This window comes from Takifugu flavidus, chromosome 12 (genome assembly GCF_003711565.1).
Source record: "Takifugu flavidus isolate HTHZ2018 chromosome 12, ASM371156v2, whole genome shotgun sequence".
NCBI lineage: Eukaryota > Metazoa > Chordata > Actinopteri > Tetraodontiformes > Tetraodontidae > Takifugu > Takifugu flavidus.
Genome location: NC_079531.1, coordinates 297,501 through 319,920, shown reverse-complemented (window position 1 = coordinate 319,920; position 22,420 = coordinate 297,501). Strand labels below are relative to the sequence as shown.

General features: G+C 51.6%; 3 protein-coding genes and 1 non-coding gene across 13 annotated transcripts in view; all 4 read right to left on the bottom strand.

The window, feature by feature from the left end:
- LOC130534447 (S-arrestin-like) overlaps positions 1-22,420 on the bottom strand; it is a 76,233-nt gene that overhangs the window by 5,872 nt on the left and 47,941 nt on the right. Inside the window, exons 1-9 of one of the 5 annotated variants that reach the window (XM_057048531.1) lie at positions 2,185-2,586; positions 1,607-2,142; positions 1,463-1,528; positions 1,338-1,398; positions 1,224-1,268; positions 961-1,160; positions 427-486; positions 288-355; positions 57-192 (exon numbers count right to left, since the gene is read on the bottom strand). In XM_057048531.1, the coding sequence (XP_056904511.1) occupies positions 57-192; positions 288-355; positions 427-486; positions 961-1,160; positions 1,224-1,268; positions 1,338-1,398; positions 1,463-1,510 (618 nt within the window). In that variant the 5' untranslated portion in view covers positions 1,511-1,528; positions 1,607-2,142; positions 2,185-2,586. Of the gene's footprint in view, positions 1-56; positions 193-287; positions 356-426; positions 487-960; positions 1,161-1,223; positions 1,269-1,337; positions 1,399-1,462; positions 1,529-1,606; positions 2,143-2,184; positions 2,587-22,420 lie in introns of those variants that run through there. The other 4 variants (XM_057048530.1, XM_057048532.1, XM_057048533.1 and 1 more) reach the window with 4 other exon arrangements.
- On the bottom strand, positions 5,400-12,664 carry atg16l1 (ATG16 autophagy related 16-like 1 (S. cerevisiae)). Of its 6 annotated transcripts, none has more exons than XM_057048503.1 (20): positions 12,281-12,664; positions 11,610-11,721; positions 11,179-11,272; positions 10,995-11,100; positions 10,089-10,162; positions 9,870-9,939; positions 9,268-9,449; positions 9,136-9,201; positions 8,984-9,070; positions 8,839-8,901; positions 8,507-8,612; positions 8,292-8,397; positions 8,144-8,214; positions 6,947-7,018; positions 6,648-6,768; positions 6,469-6,574; positions 6,191-6,340; positions 6,066-6,113; positions 5,891-5,992; positions 5,400-5,789 (listed from the first exon to the last, which is right to left on the bottom strand). In XM_057048503.1, the coding sequence occupies exons 1-20, from the start codon at positions 12,383-12,385 to the stop codon at positions 5,696-5,698; spliced, it is 1,935 nt and encodes a 644-aa protein (XP_056904483.1). In that variant the 5' UTR covers positions 12,386-12,664; the 3' UTR covers positions 5,400-5,695. The 6 variants fall into 6 exon arrangements, with proteins under 6 accessions (XP_056904483.1, XP_056904487.1, XP_056904486.1 ...); XM_057048507.1 differs by having other exon boundaries at positions 8,507-8,609; XM_057048506.1 differs by having other exon boundaries at positions 8,839-8,898.
- Positions 9,516-9,775, bottom strand: LOC130535627 (small Cajal body-specific RNA 6). Its single transcript, XR_008953185.1, has one exon. It is a non-coding gene; the product is annotated as a small Cajal body-specific RNA 6 (non-coding RNA).
- LOC130534453 (olfactory receptor 10J1-like) lies at positions 16,299-17,537 on the bottom strand. The gene is given in 2 exon segments (XM_057048539.1): positions 16,299-17,060; positions 17,063-17,537. Coding segments are annotated over 2 exon segments (924 nt in total). The 3' UTR covers positions 16,299-16,611.

Genomic DNA, 22,420 nt, shown 5'->3' with positions numbered 1-22,420 from the left:
CACACACACACACCACACACACACACACACCCCCACACACACACTCACACACACACCTCTCTGGGCATGCTCAGTTTGATGGTCAGAGGCTTCTCAGACATCACGAACTCAAAGCTGGTTTCGGCCACTGGAACCACTCTGCTGTCGCCTGGGCTGAACTGGATCTTCCTGATGCCGATCCGAACCAAACTCCTGTCGGAGCGGAACCGACAACAACAGCAGAACAGAGGTGAGCGGAGAGCAGGAGGACGTCGCTCCGCTAGTGCTGCATGGGGAGAAACGCTCACGCTTTGTCGGGTCCCTGGTCCTGGCTCTCAGCACAGAACGCCCTCACCTCAAACTCCACAGCACATTTCTGTCAATCAGAGACCCGTGAGACCAAGCGTCCACGTAGGACGAGGAAGACGAAGACGAGGAGTCGCTCACCTTCCCCACATCAGAGGGTCCAGGCTGCAGGGCCACCGAACACGGCAGGTTGTCTGGAAACTGAAGCACAGAACAAAGTGTACTGGTGCAGCCCAGTAGGGGAGGGTTAGGGTTAGAGGGTTAGAGGGTTAGGGTTAGGGTTAGGGTTAGAGGGTTAGGGGAGGATTAGAGGGTTAGAGGGTTAGGGGGTTAGGGTTAGGGTTAGAGGGTTAGAGGGTTAGGGTTAGGGTTAGAGGGTAGAGGGTTAGAGGGTTAGGGTTAGAGGAGGGTTAGGGTTAGGGTTAGGGTTAGGGTTAGGGTTAGGGTTAGAGGGTTAGAGGGTTAGAGGGTTAGGGTTAGAGGGTTAGGGGAGGGTTAGAGGGTTAGAGGGTTAGGGTTAGAGGGTTCGAGGGTTAGGGTTAGAGGGTTAGAGGGTTAGAGGGTTAGAGGGTTAGGTTAGGGTTAGAGGGTTAGGGTTAGGGGGTTAGGGTTAGGGTTAGGGGGTTAGGGGAGGGTTAGGGTTAGAGGGTTAGAGGGTTAGGGGAGGGGCCTCACCTCAAAGAAGAAGGGGAAGGCATCGTCCCCCAGCTTCTGCAGCAGCTTCCGCTGAACCTTGGTGTGGGTCAGCTGCTCTTTGTCCTGCAGCTCAGGATAAACCTGCCGCGTCACCACGAACAGGTCACGTCTAAAGGCCACGCCCATCACGTCCACGCCCTTGTGACCATACTTGAACGTGCAGGACAGCATCACGTAAACTGCGGACACGTGGACAGGTGAGCTGGCAGCAGCCAGGCTGATGGCTCGAGTGCCTTACTGACCTTTCCTCCCTCTGAGTTGCTGGGGGTCGATCTTGATGACGCCGTCTGAACGACACGACCGGTTAGCCCCAAGTTTAGCATAAAGTTACTGTTTTGGAATCGTTCTGGACTCACCGACGGGATCAACAAAGTCACAGTGATCCACAAAGTCTCTTTTGTCCATGTAGATGGTGAGCTAAAGCAGGGGTCACAGGGTCAAGGCCCGCTCACGTGTCACTCAGAAAACTGCCCGCACCTACCGTCTTATCAGAAGAAACCTTCTTGAAGATGGTGTGTTTGGGGCTCATGATGGTGGATAGCAGGACCTGCAACCATAGCAACAAGGACATGATTCTGGATTATTCCTGACTGGTGATGTGAACACGAAGCCCGTCAGTTTTTACCCCGACAGATGAAGATGATGAAGATGATGTGGGGGCAGAAAGGGCTAATCCAATGGTTCGTTCTTACTGGACTGTTTGTTAGCTTTGATGCTAAGAGTTTGTCAAGGATTCCCATATAAGGGATTTTAAAACATATAGTGGTGTTAGCATAAGGCAGAAGCCAAAGTTTCAAGTTTAGCATGAAATATTTCTTTGATATGAAATGAACACTTTCTACTAATCAAAGTTTAATCCAATAATAACTTTATTCCTTCACAAACAAAAGTATGTTTTACAAGTAAACTGACCTGAGAGCAGCAGAGGGACGATGAGCAGGACACAAACGTCCTCCCAGCTGATCAGAGCTGCATTTATAGAGCACACACACACGTGCACACACACGTGCACACACACCGCACTGTCAGCATGTTGATCATTAGAGACTAAACACAAAGATAATCCGAACCAAACAGAGAGATGGTGGACACGTTTATGATGAAGACCATGTGACGCTGCGGGACGCTCTGACCAATCAGAGTAAAGCATCTCACACACCTCTCTCACCACCACACACACACACACACACCACAACACACAACACACACACACACAACACACCACACACACACAGCTCCACTTCAGGAACATTCGAGTCCCTTTAGAACAGCACTCTTGTCGTGCTCTACACTCACAGCAGGTGGCGCTCATTAGGCTGGGAGCAGCACAAGTGGACAGTTTTTCCTTATTGTCTCCTGTCTGATCAGCCTGCTGTTATTAATAAACATGATCAATAAGTCAGCCTGATTGGCCGGCTGTGCTGAGCTGATAAGAGGCTCAGTCCTTCTCAGCAGCTTGTGTGCTGACACAGCACGTTCACCCCTCAGCTGTTCCTAAAGCATCCTTACGTTCACCCCTCAGCTGTTCCTAAAGCATCCTTACGTTCACCCCTCAGCTGTTCCTAAAGCACCCTTACGTTCACCCCTCAGCTGTTCCTAAAGCATCCTTACGTTCACCCTCAGCTGTTCCTAAAGCATCCTTACGTTCACCCCTCAGCTGTTCCTAAAGCATCCTTACGTTCCCTCAGCTGTTCCTAAAGCATCCTTACGTTCACCCCTCAGCTGTTCCTAAAGCACCCTTACGTTCACCCCTCAGCTGTTCTTCTTAAAGCATCCTTACGTTCACCCCTCAGCTGTTCCTAAAGCATCCTTACGTTCACCCCTCAGCTGTTCCTAAAGCATCCTTACGTTCACCTCAGCTGTTCCTAAAGCACCCTTACGTTCACCCCTCAGCTGTCCTAAAGCATCCTTACGTTCACCCCTCAGCTGTTCCTAAAGCACCCTTACGTTACCCCCTCAGCTGTGTCCTAAAGCATCCTTACGTTCACCCCTCACTGTTCTAAAGCATCCTTACGTTCACCCCTCAGCTGTTCCTAAAGCATCTTAGTTCACCCCTCAGCTGTTCTAAAGCACCCTTACGTTCACCCCTCAGCTGTCCTAAAGCATCCTTACGTTCACCCTCAGCTGTTCCTAAAGCATCCTTACGTTCACCCCTCAGCTGTTCCTAAAGCATCCTTACGTTCACCCCTCAGCTGTCTTCTTAAAGCATCCTTACGTTCACCCCTCAGCTGTTCCTAAAGCATCCTTACGTTCACCCCTCAGCTGTTCTTCTTAAAGCATCCTTACGTTCACCCCTCAGCTGTTCTTCTTAAAGCATCCTTACGTTCACCCCTCAGCTGTTCCTAAAGCACCCTTACGTTCACCCCTCAGCTGTTCTTCTTAAAGCATCCTTACGTTCACCCCTCAGCTGTTCTTCTTAAAGCATCCTTACGTTCACCCCTCAGCTGTTCCTAAAGCACCCTTACGTTCACCCCTCAGCTGTTCTTCTTAAAGCATCCTTACGTTCACCCCTCAGCTGTTCTTCTAAAGCATCCTTACGTTCACCCTCAGTGTTCCTAAAGCACCCTTACGTTCACCCCTCAGCTGTTCTTCTTAAAGCATCCTTACGTTCACCCCTCAGCTGTTCTTCTAAAGCATCCTTACGTTCACCCATCAGCTGTTCTTCTTAAAGCATCCTTACGTTCACCCCTCAGCTGTTCCTAAAGCATCCTTACGTTCACCCCTCAGCTGTTCCTAAAGCATTACGTTCACCCCTCAGCTGTTCCTAAAGCACCCTTACGTTCACCCTCAGCTGTTCCTAAAGCATCCTTGCGTTCACCCCTCAGCTGTTCCTAAAGCACCTTACGTTCACCCCTCAGCTGTTCCTAAAGCATCCTTACGTTCACCCCTCAGCTGTTCCTAAAGCATCCTTACGTTCACCCCTCAGCTGTTCTTCTTAAAGCATCCTTACGTTCACCCCTCAGCTGTTCCTAAAGCATCCTTACGTTCACCCCTCAGCTGTTCCTAAAGCATCCTTACGTTCACCCCTCAGCCGTTCCTAAAGCACCCTTACGTTCACCCCTCAGCTGGTCTTCTTAAAGCATCCTTACGTTCACCCCTCAGCTGTTCCTAAAGCATCCTTACGTTCACCCCTCAGCTGTTCCTAAAGCACCCTTACGTTCACCCCTCAGCTGTTCTTCTAAAGCATCCTTATGTTCACCCCTCAGCTGTTCCTAAGCATCCTTACGTTCACCCCTCAGCTGTTCCTAAAGCATCCTTACGTTCACCCCTCAGCTGTTCCTAAAGCATCCTTACGTTCACCCCTCAGCTGTTCCTAAAGCATCCTTACGTTCACCCCTCAGCTGTTCCTAAAGCACCCTTACGTTCACCCTTCAGCTGTTCTTCTTAAAGCATCCTTACGTTCACCCATCAGCTGTTCTTCTTAAAGCATCCTTACATTCACCCCTCAGCTGTTCCTAAAGCATCCTTACGTTCACCCCTCAGCTGTTCCTAAAGCATCCTTACGTTCACCCCTCAGCTGTTCCTAAAGCATCCTTACGTTCACCCCTCAGCTGTTCCTAAAGCACCCTTACGTTCACCCCTCAGCTGTTCCTAAAGCATCCTTACGTTCACCCCTCAACTGTTCCTAAAGCATCCTTACGTTCACCCCTCAGCTGTTCCTAAAGCATCCTTACGTTCACCCTCAGCTGTTCCTAAAGCATCCTTACGTTCACCCCTCAGCTGTTCCTAAAGCATCCTTACGTTCACCCCTCAGCTGTTCTTCTTAAAGCATCCTTACGTTCACCCCTCAGCTGTTCCTAAAGCATCCTTACGTTCACCCCTCAGCTGTTCCTAAAGCATCCTTACGTTCACCCCTCAGCTGTTCCTAAAGCATCCTTACGTTCACCCCTCAGCTGTTCCTAAAGCATCCTTAGGTTCAGCCCTCAGCTGTTCTTAAAGCATCCTTAGGTTCAGCCCTCAGCTGTTCCTAAAGCATCCTTACGTTCACCCCTCAGCTGTTCCTAAAGCATCCTTACGTTCACCCCTCAGCTGTTCTTCTTAAAGCATCCTTACGTTCACCCCTCAGCTGTTCTTCTTAAAGCACCCTTACGTTCACCCCTCAGCTGTTCCTAAAGCACCCTTACGTTCACCCCTCAGCTGTTCCTAAAGCATCCTTACGTTCACCCCTCAGCTGTTCCTAAAGCACCCTTACGTTCACCCCTCAGCTGTTCTTCTTAAAGCACCCTTACGTTCACCCCTCAGCTGTTCCTAAAGCATCCTTACTTCTCCACTCTCCTGCGAACACATGAACCCTTTTATTTCTCACCTGTTCTCATCTCCATGGAGACGAGAGACGTGTTTGATGTTCAAACATCGAGTGGCTGCAGGTTTCTGATTTACTCCCCACGGACTATTAGCTACAACGTTAGCATGACAGGTTGCACGCGTGTTAAAATGTTTATTTTGAAAAGCACAAACACGGAGCCTCAGAGCTCGGAAGTGTGGCGGCGGGAGGAGGACGTGCATATTTCACATAGATTTGTTCAAGGACGTGATAACAGGAAGCTAACGTCAACCTGCTCCTGATCGCTAAAAGTGGCGACGCTGTAAGTTCATCTTTAGTTGAAAACGAACGAGAAAAAAGTAAAAATGTTGTTTGGAAGTTCAGCTTGTTGAGAGCGGGATGGCGGTGCCTCGTGCGCGATGGCCGGTGCCTCGTGCGCGCTTCAGTCATTCACATGTCGGACCAGAGGATGGTCTTACTGCCCCTCTCCACGCTCGCCACGTACGTTCCTGAAGGCGACCACGACACCGAGTTGATGGCAGAGCTGGAGAAGAAGAACAGGGTCAGTCATGTGACCACGTTTAGTCAGGTGAAATTTAAATGCCCCATCAGATCAAGAGTAATCAGATTACAATTGCTTCTTACTTGTGGTTTCGGTCCAGAGTGCGATCAAGCTTCCCCGTCAGCACGTTCCAAACATAGAGGGCGCCATCAGCTGATCCTCCAGCCACATAAACGCCGTCAGGACTGAGGAGAAACACCGTCTGAGTCGGGCGTTAAAGCGGAGGACCTGTCGGAGGCGCCGAGGTCGTTGGCTCACCTGAACGTCACTCTGGTCCAGTCCGCTCCACATTTAAAACCCTGAGCACTGAACACAACCCAAAGCGGATCACATGACCAGGCGTCTCACAGGTGCACCATGGCGTGATAAGAGGCTGAACTCACCTGAAGGTCTGTCTGATGGCGTCGGTGCGCAGGTCGATGATCTTCACCAGGTCGTCTCTGGAACACGTGAGCAGCTCAGTGCGGTCGTGGTTCAGGTCCAGAGACGTAACCCGACCCAGCAGCTCCAGCTCCTTCACAATGCTCTCCGCTCTAACACACACACACACACACACCACTCACACACCTGGCTGCTGTATTTGGCTCCGCCCCCTCCTCCTCTCTGCAGGGCGTCGCCCTCGCCACCTCGAACCAGGAAGCGATGCGACCCGTTTACTGACCTGATGTCCCAGAACCGAACCTTCTTATCGAAGTGTCCGCTCATGACGCACTGCTCTGTGCACACGATGTCGTTGCAACTGGACCCGGCGAACACGGTCTTGATACCTGCACAGGTGAGACGCCCGTCAGCCCGCCCAGCAACAGGAAGCGGCTCCCGCGCTGGCGGCTCCATACGTACACACTTTGCTGCGCAGGTCCCACAGCTTCAGCGTGCGGTCGTAGCTCCCAGAGACGATCCGGGTGTTGTCCAGGAGGAAGCGAGCCGACAGCACTTTCCCACTGTGACCCGTCAAGGTGTGCTGCAAACAGGTGAGGGAGGGGTCAGCGCTCTGGCCCCGCCCCATCAGCCTCACACCCCCGCTCACAGTCTGAGGGATGTGTGCATCACAGAACCAGTCCAGTGATGTCACATCCTGCTGCTGGGAGGTCAACTGGTGGGGGGGCTGAAGGTCAACCCTAACCCAGTCTCAGACTTACCCTCAGTCTGTGGTCGTCCACGGTCCAGATCCGACTGGCGAAGTCGTTGGACGCAGCCAGCAGGAAGGAACCCTGAACACAGCAGGAACCACCATCATCATCACCATCATCATCATCATCATCATCACCACCACCATCATCACCACCATCAGCAGCACACCACCAGCAGCAGCACCACCACCCCAGCACCAGCAGCACCACCACCAGCACCAGGAAGCACCACCACCAGCAGCAGCAGCCACCACCAGCAGCAGCACCACCAGCAGCAGCACCACCACCACCACCAGCACCACCATCAAGCACACACCACCAGCAGCACCAGCAGCACCACCACCAGCAGCAGCACCACCAGCACAACCACCACACCACCACCAGCACCACCACACACCACCATCACCAGCAGCACCACCACCAGCCAGCACCACCAGCAGCACCACCACAGCAGCAGCAGCAGCACCACCACCAGCAGCAGAGCACCAGCAGCAGGCACCAGCAGCCCCAGCAGCAGCACCACCAGCAGCACCACCAGCAGCAAGCACCAGCAGCAGCACCCCAGCACCAGCAGCACCACCACCAGCAGCACCACCACCACCAGCAGCAGCACAGCAGCAGCACCACCACCAACCAGCAGCAGCACCAGAGCAGCACCACCACCACCAGCACAGCACAGCACCACCACCACCAGCCACAGCAGCAGCACAACAACCACAAATCACCACCACCACCAGCAGCACCACCATCACCAGCACCACCATCATCACCACCACCACCATGCACCACCAGCACACCACCAGAAGCATCACCACCATCAGCACCACCACCACCAGCAGCACCAGCAGCACCACCACCATCACCACAGAATCAGCATCATCATCACCACCATCAGCATCATCACCATACACCACCACCATCACCACCATCACACCAGAATCATCACATCACCACCACCAGCAGCAGCACCAGCACCACCACCACCACCACCAGCACCACCAGCAGCAGCACCACCAGAATCATCATCAATCAGCACCACCACCACCACCATCACACCACCACCATCACCACCACCATCATCACCATCACCACCACCACATCATCATCCACACCATCACCACCACCATCACCACCACCACCATCACCATCATCATCACCACCATCATCATCATCATCACCACCATCACCCGCTCCAGGGTTCCTCACCGTGCTGTCAAAGTCGATGCTGGTGATTCCTGCGTTACTCCCCGTCAGGGCGCCTTTGGGCTCGCAGTGACCTGTCAGAACACCAGGAGGTGAAACAGGCGGAGGCCAGAGGGCGACCTCACATTTGAGTTCTGGTTCGTCTGCTCACCAGCAAGGACTTCCCACAGCTTCACTCTGCGGTCCATCCCTCCTGTTGCTAAGAGACGAGAGCCGGGGCTGAACTTGACGGCGTTGACCTCCCCGTCATGGGCCTCCTGCAGACACAGGCAGCCTCAGCAGCCAGGCAGAGGTTCTGACCAGGACACGTGTCACCGCGGCCTCACGCCGACGCTACAGTTGGAAGCTGAATTCATCCAGACTCACAAAGACGTGCAGAGCTGTGGAGGGAACCCGCACCTCCGTGCAGAGCCCAGAAGGACCCTCGGCGTTCTCTGGTGACGTGCTGAAGGAGTTGGTGCTACGACGCCTGCTGGGGACCAGGAGACGCCACAATGAGTACGCGAGTGAGACAGGTGAGCAGCGTTTGGGTGGGATCAGGCAGCAGTGAGACAGGTCCTGTCTCCTGTCCCACGCAGCAGTGAGTGAGACAGGTCCTGTCTCCTGTCCCACGCAGCAGTGAGTGAGACAGGTCCTGTCTCCTGTCCCACTGCTGAGTGAGACAGGTCCTGTCTCCTGTCTCACATACCCAAACGTACCCAAAGATGTTGGAGATGGAGTCCAGCAGGCTGCCCGGGGGCGGCTGGGAGATTTTTTTACTGCTGGAACAGGAGCAGAGCAGATGGACACTCATGGAGGCCCATTTTAGGTCATCAGCAGACGTGCGGCAGGTGTCTGTCTCACCTGGCGGTTCTGGTCAGAGGTTTGTTCGGTGACCCTTCTCCAGCGCCTTTGCCTCCATCCTCGGTCAGAACCTCGATGTCATCGTCCCTGACAACACCAAGAGCGAGTGAGACCCCCCATCACAAACCCTGAATGAAGCTGTCGGTACTGACGGGTCGAGGGGCAGCGGCTCCTTGGCGGCGTCGGCGAGCTCCTTCTGCAGCTTGGCCTGCCTGCGTCTGGAGGAACAGGACGCGTTAGAGGCTGAGCGGGTCAGCGACATGCAGCGGTGGGTGGTGCTGGACCTGCTGTCCTTCTCGTTCTCTGCGTTCAGCTTGTTGGCCTCCTGAGCCTTCTCTGCCATCCAGCGCGACACCAGTTCCTGGTTGTCCTCCGTCGTCTTCCTCAGCTTCTCCTCCAGGGCGGAGAAGGTTATCTGCAGGGCGTCGTACTCGTCCTTCAGGGTCTGGTTGGCCTTCTCCAGGTCCTGCGGGGACACAGTGGCGCGTCAGTTTGCCTGCCAACTGGACCGGTACCTCCCACGCCCAGTGAGGGTCTCAGCTTGAAAACTTGAGATCAGCTCCCTGCCCCCCCCCTCAGCCACTCCATACGAGTCTGCCTCTGTTGGATGTCGCTCATCACAGTGTGTAGAATCCTCGCTACACACTGTGATGTCACATCCTGTCTTTCAGCAGCTGCTGATTCCATCAATGTAGCTCTTGAACATGATGGTTCAGACAGGAGCTGCTGGGAGTCACATGGCAGAGGGAGAGGATGATGGGAAATCAGACCTTTTACAGCTCATCACCGACCTCTAAACGTGATGAAGACTCCAGCCTGACGATGACCACAGTGACATCATCATCATCACCACCATCATCACCATCAGGGAGGAACCCTCTCCTACCTGTAAACACGCCTTCAGGTCCCGACACTCCCCCTCCAGGCTGCTGATCTGCTGCTGGTACTCCAACATTCTGAACACACGCATGGACATCAGCTCCTTGTTAGATTCATCCCATTAGAAAAATCACAAGTTTTAATAGAATTCTAAGAAAAATGAACTTTGTGTGTCAGGTTTAAAACACCTGATTAATCTGTCAGTGATTCCACAGACGGTACCGACCTGGCCGTGTTGCTCTGGATCTCTTTATCCTTCTGCTGAATCTGGTTGTTCAGTTCGATGACACTCTGAGCCAGCTGCACACACACACACGCACACACACACACATCAAAAACAACACAAATCCTTGTTTCCCAGTTATTCCAGACTTGGGTCCAGACTCAGAACCTAAATAATCGCTGCACATTTGGCCACAGACTTGATCCCGTCTTCTTTTCTCATCCTCTCTGAACGTTCCAAGTTCTACAGCTGGTTTCTGAATTAGCTTTAAAACTGTGGAACGTGTGAGACGCAGATCCGTCATGCGACTGTTGGACCAGAGCAACAGGTCACCGATGCATCAGCCCACCTCACTACAAGACTAGAGCTGCTCCAAAACAGGGATTTTTCCTTAAAGGAAAACATGTTCCCTGTTATTGGAATGTCAAGATCTTAAAACAAACAAAAACCAATAAAAAAAAAGGGACACATCCCAACGCCAAAAGGGCGACTGAAGGAGTTGCCCACTCCGTGGGAGCAGCCTTGGGTACTTTGCTCACTGGCTCCTCAACAGCCAGGGTCCTGGTACTGGCTCCCAGAACACCTCCCAGTGTGGTCTGCTCCAGGGCTTAGAGTTAGGGTTAGACATGGATCCTCATTTTAGGTTCTCGGGACAGAAGGTCGTTGCTGGGTGATGGAGGTCGGCCACCACAGGGATTATGAAGCAGATTTAAAAAAGAAAAGTATTTATTGTGAAAAATAAATATCAAAGTTTGCTTCGTGAATTCGTATGTCTGAAACTGTCCACATTGTAATGCGTCCCTCTATGCTACGCAACACTGTTTCCATGGAAACAGTGACCCACAGCAGATCCACACGAAGAGGAAGTGGCGCCGTTACCCTGACGGTGACGCCAGACCCGTCACCCACCTCTCCTCTTTTTTTGTGCAGCTCCGTCAGCTCCTCTTGATGTTTAATCCTCATCTGAGCCATTTCCTGTTGTAGCGCATCTCTCTGACTCGGGTCTCCGCCCAAACTGGGAGGTATAAATAGAGCGTGAATGTGGAACACGAGACAGCCGCTAATATACGTAGACCACATGATGCGGGCTCACCTGCACTCGTGTCCCCTCTGGAGCTCATATTTGTCTGTCTGGTATCGCTCAGACAGAACAGCCTGGAGGTCTGACTTCTCCAGGAGGCGGTTATCTAAAAACAGACAATTGTGCATTATTAAACCTCAGACAAGGTTGTTAGTCCTCGTTTGATCGGCTCGTCTTCATACGTGGTCAAAGTGCCATTTGTGTGCCTACAGCAGACAAAAGTGCTAATTCTGTGGATGCTCACAGCTGTTTGCAGTCGTTGCTAGCACTAATGCAGCTCCGTAAGTGGAGCATGTTCCTGGGAAAATGAGCCACATTGATGCTGATGTGTAATGAATGAAGAATGGTTCACATTTATTCCATTCTCTAAATCTGGAGCAGAACATGAAGAAGGTATGGAATGCGGTCAGCGATTGAGACAGAATGCAACAGACGACACCCACACTGTTGGATGAGCTCCTCGAAGGCCTGTCTCTGGAGTCGATCTCTGAGCTTCAGCTGCTCCGACACATGTCTCTTCCAGGTACAGTCCAGCCAGCGCTCTGCCATGTCCACCTGAGAGCAGGAACAGAACATTTCTTTAGCAGATCACCACAGGTTGGAGGTTCACCTTTCCCCAGACTAGTTACCTGATCCAATATTCCAAAATCTTTAATTGAAACTGACTGCAGTGGTCAAACTGCTTTAATTTGACCGATTAACAGAAACTCTCAAGTCATTTTAGAACCATTTAGAACATATTTAGACTGATTTTGTGACGTTGACTTTATGGATGAAAATCTTTCCGCTAAATTTTATGAATTATGAACCCGCAGCGTGTCTATTTAGCATCTCATGCTAAGAACAACCACAGAATATGCGCGCAGGCGGTTAATGAGAACACCAACATAAAACTGGTATCTGTGCGTGCGTGTATACACACATACAGTCGGAATAAAATGTACTTAGAACCAGTTTTTAAGCAAGATTAGAGTTCGTGTGAAGTATTTTCGGGCTGAGTCATACTGCAGCTCAATAAACATACACCCGTGACACAACATGTTAGCATGTAGCCTAGCACGCTGACTGCAGACCATGGAGTGCCGTAAAAAATGAATAGAATTTTAAAACTTACACCATGTAGCCGAGTTCGTGCACAGTATCCACTTGCTGTTAACCACTGTGGTTTTGTCTCGGTATTAGAGGATAAATATTTTGTCTCGTTAACCGACATCAGCATCTTCGCTCCGGCGCACCTCCATTTTGGCTCCTACGACACCATAAACGTAGAAGAAGAGCAGGGTGGAGGACTTCCGCCGCACACGGAAATGGGCCGGTGGCCCCTCGAACTGCAGGAAAAACCCTACATACACGAAAAAAGAGCGGTCTGTTGGACGAACATGGTCGATTACTACTCTCCGTGTTCCATTTGTTTAGGCGATGGACTTTTTAATCTTTGAAAAACTTTTCCAAAGCAAAGAGGTGACGCGACTGCGCATGTTGCAACGAGCCAGATGCATTGTGGTTAATGCTACTGCGCATAGTCAGTGGGTCGCGTGACCCGGAAGTCAAAACTGAATTGAAATGACTGGGCGGCGTCTTGGAGCCTGTGCCATGGATCTATTAAGAGAAATGGATACTGTGTTGTGGTGGAGCCTTTATTCCTTCCTATCAAAGTTCCTCAGTGGTGCATGAAGCAAAAAACACGGCAGCGACTGTTATGGGGAGGCAGCGTTTAAGGAAATTAGAATGTAAAATATGATTTTCTGGTAGCACCTCTCATTCAAGAGGCTTCATCAGTTCTGACTGTTTGGGAGCTCCAGATACTGATACTCTTCAGGAGAAATTAACACTCCTAAAATGGTGGCTAAATGTTTGCCAAACATTTAGCCACCATTTTAGCTCTTTGTAGGAAAAAAAAGGCACACCGCATCCAAACCTCACAGGCCTTTGCCAACGAGGCCTTTTCGGCTCCCACCACCCACTGGAGCACATGTGAGGTCACCCGTCCTTTTATTTGCAGCCCGACCACAGAAGTTAAAACCACCTTCTACAGGATAAGACACTAGCCAACAGGAGGAACCCCGCTCTCAATCATGTCTGTGCTGGTTCTGCAGACAGAAACATGGCTGTGCCGTGAGCTCACCGCTGCCACCATAGAAGAACAACATGGAGGAAGTGGAGGGCAGAGGTTTGACGGCCTTCACGGGAACCGCAGCCACAAAACCCCGGGAGTTAAAGCCTTCAACACAGCAACACAGTGGATGAAAATATCAAGTTCACCGGGGAGGACATCATAGGACCAAGATTCAGGCCGGGATTTAGCAAATTAAAGAGTTTTAACTTTAGCGTTGAGGTTTTTTAACCCTTTACTATCTCCAGTGTACCAACACTGTGGGGGTGTCGAATGGCTGCTGGGGCCTCGAGCCCATGAACAAAGAAGATCGACCAAGATGGCTGACTCTATGGCTGACCCAGACCACTTGCTGAAGTCACATGCATGTGTGAAACCTGAGAAGGAGTGTGTGTGTGTGCGTGTGTGTGTGTGTGTGTGTGTGTGTGTGTGTGTGTGTGTTTCATCAGGTGCCAGGTTAGAGGTAGGATAGGTAGCTTGCAAAAGACAAACCCTATAACTGAGCTAACATCAATATGGCAGATTCAACCAAACGGAATCCTGACTACCAAACTGTTCACAACTCACTAGAACACAAATACAACATCAAATTTCTGCTTATCTTATCTTGACCTGGCCCAGTCGTGTTAGCAGTCCTGGTGGGAGAGATGCTAGCTCTGGTGGGTTGCTATTTTAACTAGCACTTGTGAAGGAGGTGCCAAGATGGGAAAGTTGTAATTCCCATTCAAAAGCAGCTTTGCTGTGCCTGGTGATACACTTTGGAAGAAAACTAGTTGTTCCTTTGAGGGAGCTTGTTAGCAGTTGCCTCTCTCTTGCCTCTCTGTGGTAAGGAAGGGCAGCGTAGCTGCTTTAGCAGGTTACCTGAGACAGTTAGCTGCAGCTCCATAGCTGGGGGTCCTTGGGAGTGGTGAAGAGCAGAGCCAGGAGAGGTGAGAGATAAAAGTAATCATGAGCAGAGCCAGTATTTGACCTGATGACCTCAGAGTCACATGACACAGTCAACCAGTGGCAACTGCTGGATGAGGTTTCACACCTAGAAGATTGTGGGACATTTGGGCTACCAGTGCTATCCTTTGTTTCCAAGTCGGTGCTGACTTTTGTTATGCATGGTGACCATTGTTCACCCACAGGTCCAGGTCCCAACATCTGGCTCCAATTCTTTGCTTGAGAAGGTCATGACATGTTTAAAAAGTGAAATTTCATATATATCATAAAGGTCCTCCTCCGTGAACATCACCTTATCGTGGTGGAGGAGTTTACGTACCCTAATGAGCCTGGGAGCTATGCTGTCCGGGGCAGTTTGCCCCTGGTAGGGTCTCCCAAGGCCCTTTGTCACCGGTTCTGTTCATAACTTTTATGGACAGAATTTCTAGGCGCAGCCAGGGAGTGGAGGGTGTCGAGTTCGGTGGGCGGAAGATCTCGTCGCTGCTTTTTGCGGATGACGTAGTTCTTCTGGCGCCATCGAGCAGGGACCTCCAACAAATGCTGGGACGGTTCGCAACCGAGTGTGAAGCGGCAGGGATGCGGATCAGCACCTCCAAGTCAGAGTCCATGGTCCTCGCTCGGAAAAAGGTAGAGTGCCTTCTCCGGGTTGGGGAGGAGGTCCTGCCCCAGGTGGAGGAGTTCAAGTATCTCGGGATCTTGTTCACGAGTGAGGGTGGGATGGAACGGGAGATCGACAGGCGGATCGGAGCGGCGTCAGCAGTGATGCGGGCGCTTAACCGATCCGTCGTGGTGAAGAAGGAGCTGAGCCGGAAGGCAAAGTTCTCGATTTACCGGTCGATCTACGTCCCAGTCCTCACCTATGGCCGTCAACGCTGGGTGATGACCGAAAGAACGAGATCGCGGACACAAGCAGCTGAAATGAGTTTCCTCCCCAGGGTGGCCGGGCTCAGCCTTAGAGACAGGGTGAGAAGCTCGGACATCCGGGAGGGGCTCGGAGTAGAACCGCTGCTCCTCCACATCGAGAGGAGTCGTGGCTTCGTGGCCGGCCCAGGACTAGGTGGAGAGATTACATCTCACGCCTGGCTTGGGAGCGGTTGGGGGTTCCCCCGGAGGAGCTGATGGAAGTGGCCGGGGAGAGGGCTGTCTGGGCACCCTCCTGAAGCTGCTGCCCCCGTGACCGGATCCGGATAAGCGGGAGAAAACGAATCATAAAGGTCATTTTTGTCACCTTGTAGAAAATGGATCAAAAATAGCAATGCTGCATGAGCAGATGTGATCATGACCAGGGTTAGGGTTGGGGGGGGGGGCAGGGTTGGGTTGGGGGGGGGCCCTGCACACACATTCTGCACTTGTTTGTACCATCAGCCGGGACCTGGTTCCTGACGGACCTGCTGCTTTCATCATCTTCCCTCCATAATGAGCCCCTCCAGAGCATCATCTCCTTCCTGCCCACGGACACTCGGACACTCTGGGGGCTCCAACAGCTGCTGCAAACAGCCAAATTAGTCCAGTGGGCTTGAGTTGGCGTCTGTGACTAAATGACAACAGGTTATTTTCATTATTATTTTGCTGTAACCCTTTATTCATGGTAGCCTTAAGATTATTGTTTGGTAACCCAACTATTTAAATATTTAACAAGCCTTAAGTCAGGCTCCCTGTAGCTTAGCATAATGACTGAGGAGAAGGTGTTGCGCATGTCTTCAGGTCTCACATGCACGTGTACTCAGGTGTTTTATTCAGGTCTTTATTACAGTTTGATATTATATTCAACAAAGATACATGAAGATGATTTGTCATGATTTCTGGAGTTCATGATCATGTTTAAGGTCCAGTCCTGCTCACATACAGTCGTACAGTTCCAATAGTCAGATATAATCACACCACGGTAACTTCAGTTTAGGAACAGAATGTTGGACACCTTGACTTTGTACCTGATGGGTAGAAGAGTGACTGAGCACCAGGAAGTGGGCCAGGCCAGGGCCAGGCGAGGCCCGACCTGCCGGCCGGGCCAGGCGAGGCCCGACCAGGAGGCTCGACCTGCCGGCCGGAATGATCAGAGGCAACATAATCCAACACATTGTTCTCAGCTTGTCATGGTGGTTTTAATTTCCAGTTTAATTAGTATTTATCATTATACTTTTCTCCTTTTTGGTTTCTGATGGCTCCAGGAACTTTTATATTAAATTTGTAATATTCCTTATAAAACAAGACCCCTTTAACCTGTTTGATGTGAGAGACGACCTTCATATTTAAATAGCCACAAAGACCGTGTCCCTGTTTACATTTTCATGGTTTCATTGATTACATTTCCTTCAGAATTAGCACATTAATGGGGTGATTATCTACATTATTGATGCACAGTTTTCAGAGCCTGATAGCATCAGATTTCAGGGCTGCTGGAGAATTCTCTGCCTGATCTTCTGGATACTGAGCCTGATTTCTTTCATTTTGATGCCATAAATGATGGGATTCAGCAGAGGAGGGAAAATGAAGAAGCTAACACATGTAAAAATGTTGACTGTTTCCGGGACAGCGTCACTCATACGGTTATAAATGACGCCAAAGAAAGACGCCGCGGAGAAGTTAATGAAAGCCACCAGGTGGGGGGTGCACGTCTGCAGCGCTTTCTTTTGAGACTGTGTGGAGACTTTCAGCGTCACCGAGAAGATGTGGAAGTACGAGAGGAAGACCAAGAGACAGGGGAGGGCGATGACAAAGGCGGCGCAGCAGAGACCGTACACACTGATCAGGGTGGTCCTCTCACACGACAGGTTGGAGATCGCCAAACTGTCGCACACCAGTTTGCCCACCGAGTGCCGGCACAGCGCCAGCGTGACGTCAGGTAGACCTGCACGGCCGCGGTGCTGCTCAGCACCAGGTACACCAGCGCCAACATTAACCTGACCCGGACCGGCCGCATGACGGCGTGGTACAGCAGAGGTTTGCAGATGGAGACGTAGCGGTCGTACGCCATCAGCGCCAGGAAGCAGAAGATGCTCCCACCGTACACATTTATGAAGAACACCTGCGTCAAGCATCCTCGGAGCGAGGTCACCTGTCTGCTGAGGAGGAGGTGCCGGAGGATGGTTGGACACACCGATGTGCTGCCCACCAGCCCGCTCAGAGCCAGGTGGGCCAGCAGGACGTACATGGGCCTGTGCAAGCGAGGCTCCGTGTAAATAACCACCACCAGTAAAATGTTAACGCACAGCACAGAGACGTAAAGAACCAGAATGCACGTGACCAGCGGCCCTCTGAAGACCCCAAAGCTGCTGTAGGTGGTGAAGGTGATGAGGACCGTAGAGCTGTTCATCCTGGCTGCTGCTCCTGGTCCCTCAGAGGACAAGTCCTGACTGCTGAAAGCATTTTAACGTCTCCTCCGTCTCCTGCTCCTCCTTCTCCCCCCTCCTCTCTCCTAAAAAGACTCCCTCTATCCTCCCTCTCCTCTTCCTCCCCCTCCTCTTTCCTCCTCCCTCTCCTTTCCTCCTCCTCTCCCCCCCTCCCCCCCTCCTCCTCTTCCTCCCCCCTCCCCCCCTCCTCCCACCTCACCACTGGGATTCTGATGTCAGAAGCCAAAAGCTGTTTTGAGGATTTTCTGACTGAAATATTGAGGCAGTAAAGGACTGAGGCGGGACCGAAGCTCCTACAGTGGTTCATCAATCACAGCTTCTAGGTGGGTCAGCCAGATGTTCTGAGGTTGGAGGTGCAGAAGGGTCGATACTGACGTTGCTTCGTCAACAGCAGGAACTAAAATTTGCAGCCCCCAGAAGGGACCTACTGGATTAGACAGGTTACACATTTACTTTCCACAGCATCACCCATGAAAGCCTGAACCTCCACTGCTCCCTTGCTCCCCTGTCTTGGTGCTCCCACTGAACGTCTCCTCACCTGCAGGTCGGCACCGAGCCCAAACTCACCTGTGATGTGGGGACAGGTTTAAATGAGCAGTCGCTCAGTTGACCCCATAACAAAGTTCTTAGACCCCTCTGCAACACAGAAGGGATCCGATGACCATCGCGCGGGATAATAAATATCCTGAGGATGGCAGGTCCTTGGGGAAGGGTTAGGGTTAGTAGTTAGGGTTAGGGGTTAGGGTTAAGGAAGGGTTAGTAGTTAGGGTTAGTAGTTAGGGTTAGGGTTAGTAGTCAGGGTTAGTAGGGTTAGTAGTTAGGGTTAGGGGTTAGGGTTAAGGAAGGGTTAGGGTTAGTAGTTAGGGTTAGGGTTAAGGAAGGGTTAGGGTTAGTGGTTAGGGTTAGTAGTTAGGGTTAGTAGGTTAGTAGTTAGGGTTAGGGTTAAGGAAGGGTTAGGGTCAGTAGTTAGGGTTAGTAGTTAGGGTTAGGGTTAGGGTTAAGGAAGGGTTAGGGTCAGTAGTTAGGGGTAGTAGTAGGGTTGTAGTTAGGGTTAGTAGGGTTAGTAGTTAGGGTTAGGGTTAGTAGTTAGGGTTAGGGGTTAGGGTTAAGGAAGGTTAGTAGTTAGGGTTAGGGTTAGTAGTCAGGGTTAGTAGGGTTAGTAGTTAGGGTTAGGGGTTAGGGTTAAGGAAGGGTTAGGGTTAGTAGTTAGGGTTAGGGTTAAGAAGGGTTAGGGTTAGTGGTTAGGGTTAGTAGTTAGGGTTAGTAGGGTTAGTAGTTAGGGTTAGGGTTAGGGGTTAGGAAGGGTTAGGGTCAGTAGTTAGGGTTAGTAGTTAGGGTTAGGGGTTAGGGTTAAGGAAGGGTTAGTAGTTAGGGTTAGAAGTTAGGGTTAGTAGTTAGGGTTAGGGTTAGTAGTCAGGGTTAGTAGGGTTAGTAGTTAGGGTTAGGGGTTAGGGTTAAGGAAGGGTTAGGGTTAGTAGTTAGGGTTAGGGTTAAGGAAGGGTTAGGGTTAGTGGTTAGGGTTAGTAGTTAGGGTTAGTAGGGTTAGTAGTTAGGGTTAGGGTTAAGGAAGGGTTAGGGTCAGTAGTTAGGGTTAGTAGTTAGGGTAGGGGTTAGGGTTAAGGAAGGGTTAGGGTTAGAGTTAGTAGTTAGGGTTAGGGTTAGGGTTAGGGTTAGGGAAGGCAGTGGCAGGACTTTAGAATGACAAAGTCCGCCACATCCCGGAGAAACTCACCCAGAACACACAAAGTTTTTCCAAAGAAAAAAGAAAAAGTCCATGACGTAAAAATATAGAAGACAAAGACTTTTGTCCCGTCAACAGTTTGAGAGTCTGTTTTCATTGGAAGACTACAGGAAAAATCCCTCCCCCCTCTTTTTCTCTAGGAACTCTTCATAGGTGCTAGGCTATCGTAGCATCCTAGAGGTTCAGATTTCCCCCAACAGAATCTTTCCACCCACTGACAGCCCTAACCCATCACAAAGATTTTAATGCTGTTAACTACTAACCCTAACCCTACTAACCCTAACCCTAACGACGAACCCGAACCCGCGAACCCGAACCGGAACGACGAACCCGAACCCGACGAACCCGAACGCGCGAACCCGAACCCGACGGACGAACCCGACGAACCCGAACGACGAACCCGGACCAGAAACGACGAACCCGAACCCGACGAACCCGAACCCGAACGACGAACCCCAACCCGACGAACCCGAACCCGACGAAGCCGAACCCGAACGACGAACCCGACGAACCCGAACCCGCGAAGCCGAACCCGAACCCGACGAACCCGAACGACGAACCCCAACCAGACGAACCCGAACCCGACGAACCCGAACCCGAACGACGAACCCGAACCGACGAACCCGAACCCGCGAAGCCGAACCCGAACCCGCGAAGCCGAACCCGAAGACGAACCCGAACCCGAACGACGAACCCGAACCGAACCCGAACGACGAACCCGAACCCGAGAAGCCGAACCCGAACCCGCGAAGCCGAACCCGAACGACGAACCCGAACCCGACGAACCGAACCCGAACGACGAACCCGAACCCTAACGACGAAGCCGAACCCGAACGACGAACCCGAACCCGAACGACGAAGCCGAACCCGACGAACCCGAACCCGAACCCGACGAACCCGAACCCGAGAAGCCGAACCCGAACCCGCGAACCGAACCCGAACGACGAAGCCGAACCCGACGAACCCGAACGACGAACCCGAACCCGACGAACGCGAACCCGCGAAGCCGAACCCGACGACCCGAACGACGAACCCCAACCCGACGAACCCGAACCGACGAACCCGAACCCGAACGACGAACCCGACGAACCCGAACCGACGAACCCGAACCGAACCCGACGAACCCGAACGACGAACCCCAACCCGACGAACCCTAACCCGACGAACCCGAACCGAACGACGAACCCGAACCCGAACCCGAACCCGCGAAGCCTAACCCGCGAAGCCGAACCCGAACGACGAACCCGAACCCGAACGACGAAGCCGAACCCGACGAACCCGAACCGAACGACTAACCCTAACCCTACTAACCCTAACCCGACGAACCCTAACCCGACGAACCCTAACCCGAACGACGAACCCTAACCCTAACTACTAACCCTAACCCTACTAACCCGAACCCGCTAATCCTAACCCTACTAACTCTAACCCTCTAATCCTAACCCTACTAACCCTAACTACTAACCCTAACCCTAACTCTACTAACCCTAACCCTCTAATCCTAACCCTAACCCTACTAACCCTAACTACTAATCCCAACCCTACTAACCCTAACCCTACTAACCCTAACTACTACCCCTTTTAGCGGGTCATCAGCGATAAACTGGCAAAATAAGGAGTAACAGAAGGACTCAACTGGAGACAAATGCTTCTGCTAATGATGCTTCAAGAAATGAACTCAAAAACCCAACCAGAGGTTTGACGCTTACAAAGACTCAGGTGAAGCACACGAGCAACTTCCTGGTCCGATCAGGGAGGCAGATCCTGATCCAGACCCAGAGTGTATCAGGTGCATCAACACCATGGAGGGAAAACAATGCAGACAGGAAGTAGATGGGTGGAGCACCTGCACACCACCAACAAACCTAACAAAATCACGTCACAGCTAACTAGAGCTAAATCATGTAGCAGCTAACTAGAGCTAAATCACGTAGCAGCTAACTAGAGCTAAATCACGTCACAGCTAACTAGATCACTAAAACCCTCAGCTGATTTAGCATCAGGAGACCAACATGATGCTCCAGCCTGGTGTGGCGCTGGTGTAACACACACAATTGTGTTGTCTTGATTCCAGCTATTTCCTGTCAGTAAGACTTGGTTGTAGGTCGACCGAGTACGTCTGAAGCGCTGCGGCTAGTTATCCTGGTAGCTAAATGTTTGTTACTGTGTAACGGCGTCCTGTGGAGGGCTAAGACAGGGCTAAGCGTAACTAAAGATGTCCACAGCCTGCTCGAGTGAGCCGTGTGTCCTGTCTTCTCCGGTTACCTGGTTAGGGTTACCCTAACCCTGGATTATTAAAGAATTATAGAATCACTCCTCCCATACACAGTGGATTAATAATGGGTTTAAAATGAGATAATCAAGGAAGGGAAACTCAAAACAACTCTTTAATTACATTTTAATTCATTCTTGTTCTATTTGTGTGGCCATTTCCATAGTTTTGTACTGACTGTTTATCATTGTACTGTTTCTTTTGATATATTTGTTGTCATTGTTCTTGAAAATGTGCAACTCTAAATTCAATGGTCTCCATGAACCCTGTTATATAGGGAACCCAACCCTAACCCCGACCCTGACCCCAACCCTGACCCCAACCCTGACCCTAACCCTAACCCTAACCCTAACCCCAACCCTGACCCCAACCTGACCCTAACCCCGACCCTGACCCCAACCCTGACCCTAACCCCGACCCTGACCCTGACCCCAACCCTGACCCCAACCCTGACCCTAACCCCGACCCTGACCCTGACCCTGACCTGACCCTAACCCTAACCCTAACCCCAACCCTGACCCCAACCCTGACCCCAACCCCGACCCTAACCCCGACCCTGACCCCAACCCTGACCCCAACCCTGATCCTAACCCCAACCCCGACCCTGACCCCAACCCTAACCCCAACCCTGACCCTCGGTCGATGTGCCTTCACATTATAAAACCATCCAATGTCAACAAGCCTGAGATTGATCCACTGTCTGTTTCACTGAAACTCTGAACAGAAGCTTCAACACGTTCGTCCTCCTCAGAAGGTCCCGCCCCTCCCGGATGGTCGAACGTTCGTCCTGCTCAGAAGGTCCCGCCCCTCCCGGATGGTCGAACGTTCGTCCT

Excerpts from the sequence above, each read along its gene's own strand:
- atg16l1 (XM_057048503.1), bottom strand. The coding sequence starts at position 12,385 with ATGCTGATGTCGGTTAACGAGACAAAATATTTATCCTCTAATACCGAG. Across the intron at positions 9,940-10,088 it reads ATCCAGAGCAACACGGCCAG|AATGTTGGAGTACCAGCAGC; the intron begins GTCGGTACCGTC and ends GCGTGTGTTCAG. Across the intron at positions 6,575-6,647 it reads GGACCTGCGCAGCAAAGTGT|GTATCAAGACCGTGTTCGCC; the intron begins GTACGTATGGAG and ends TCACCTGTGCAG.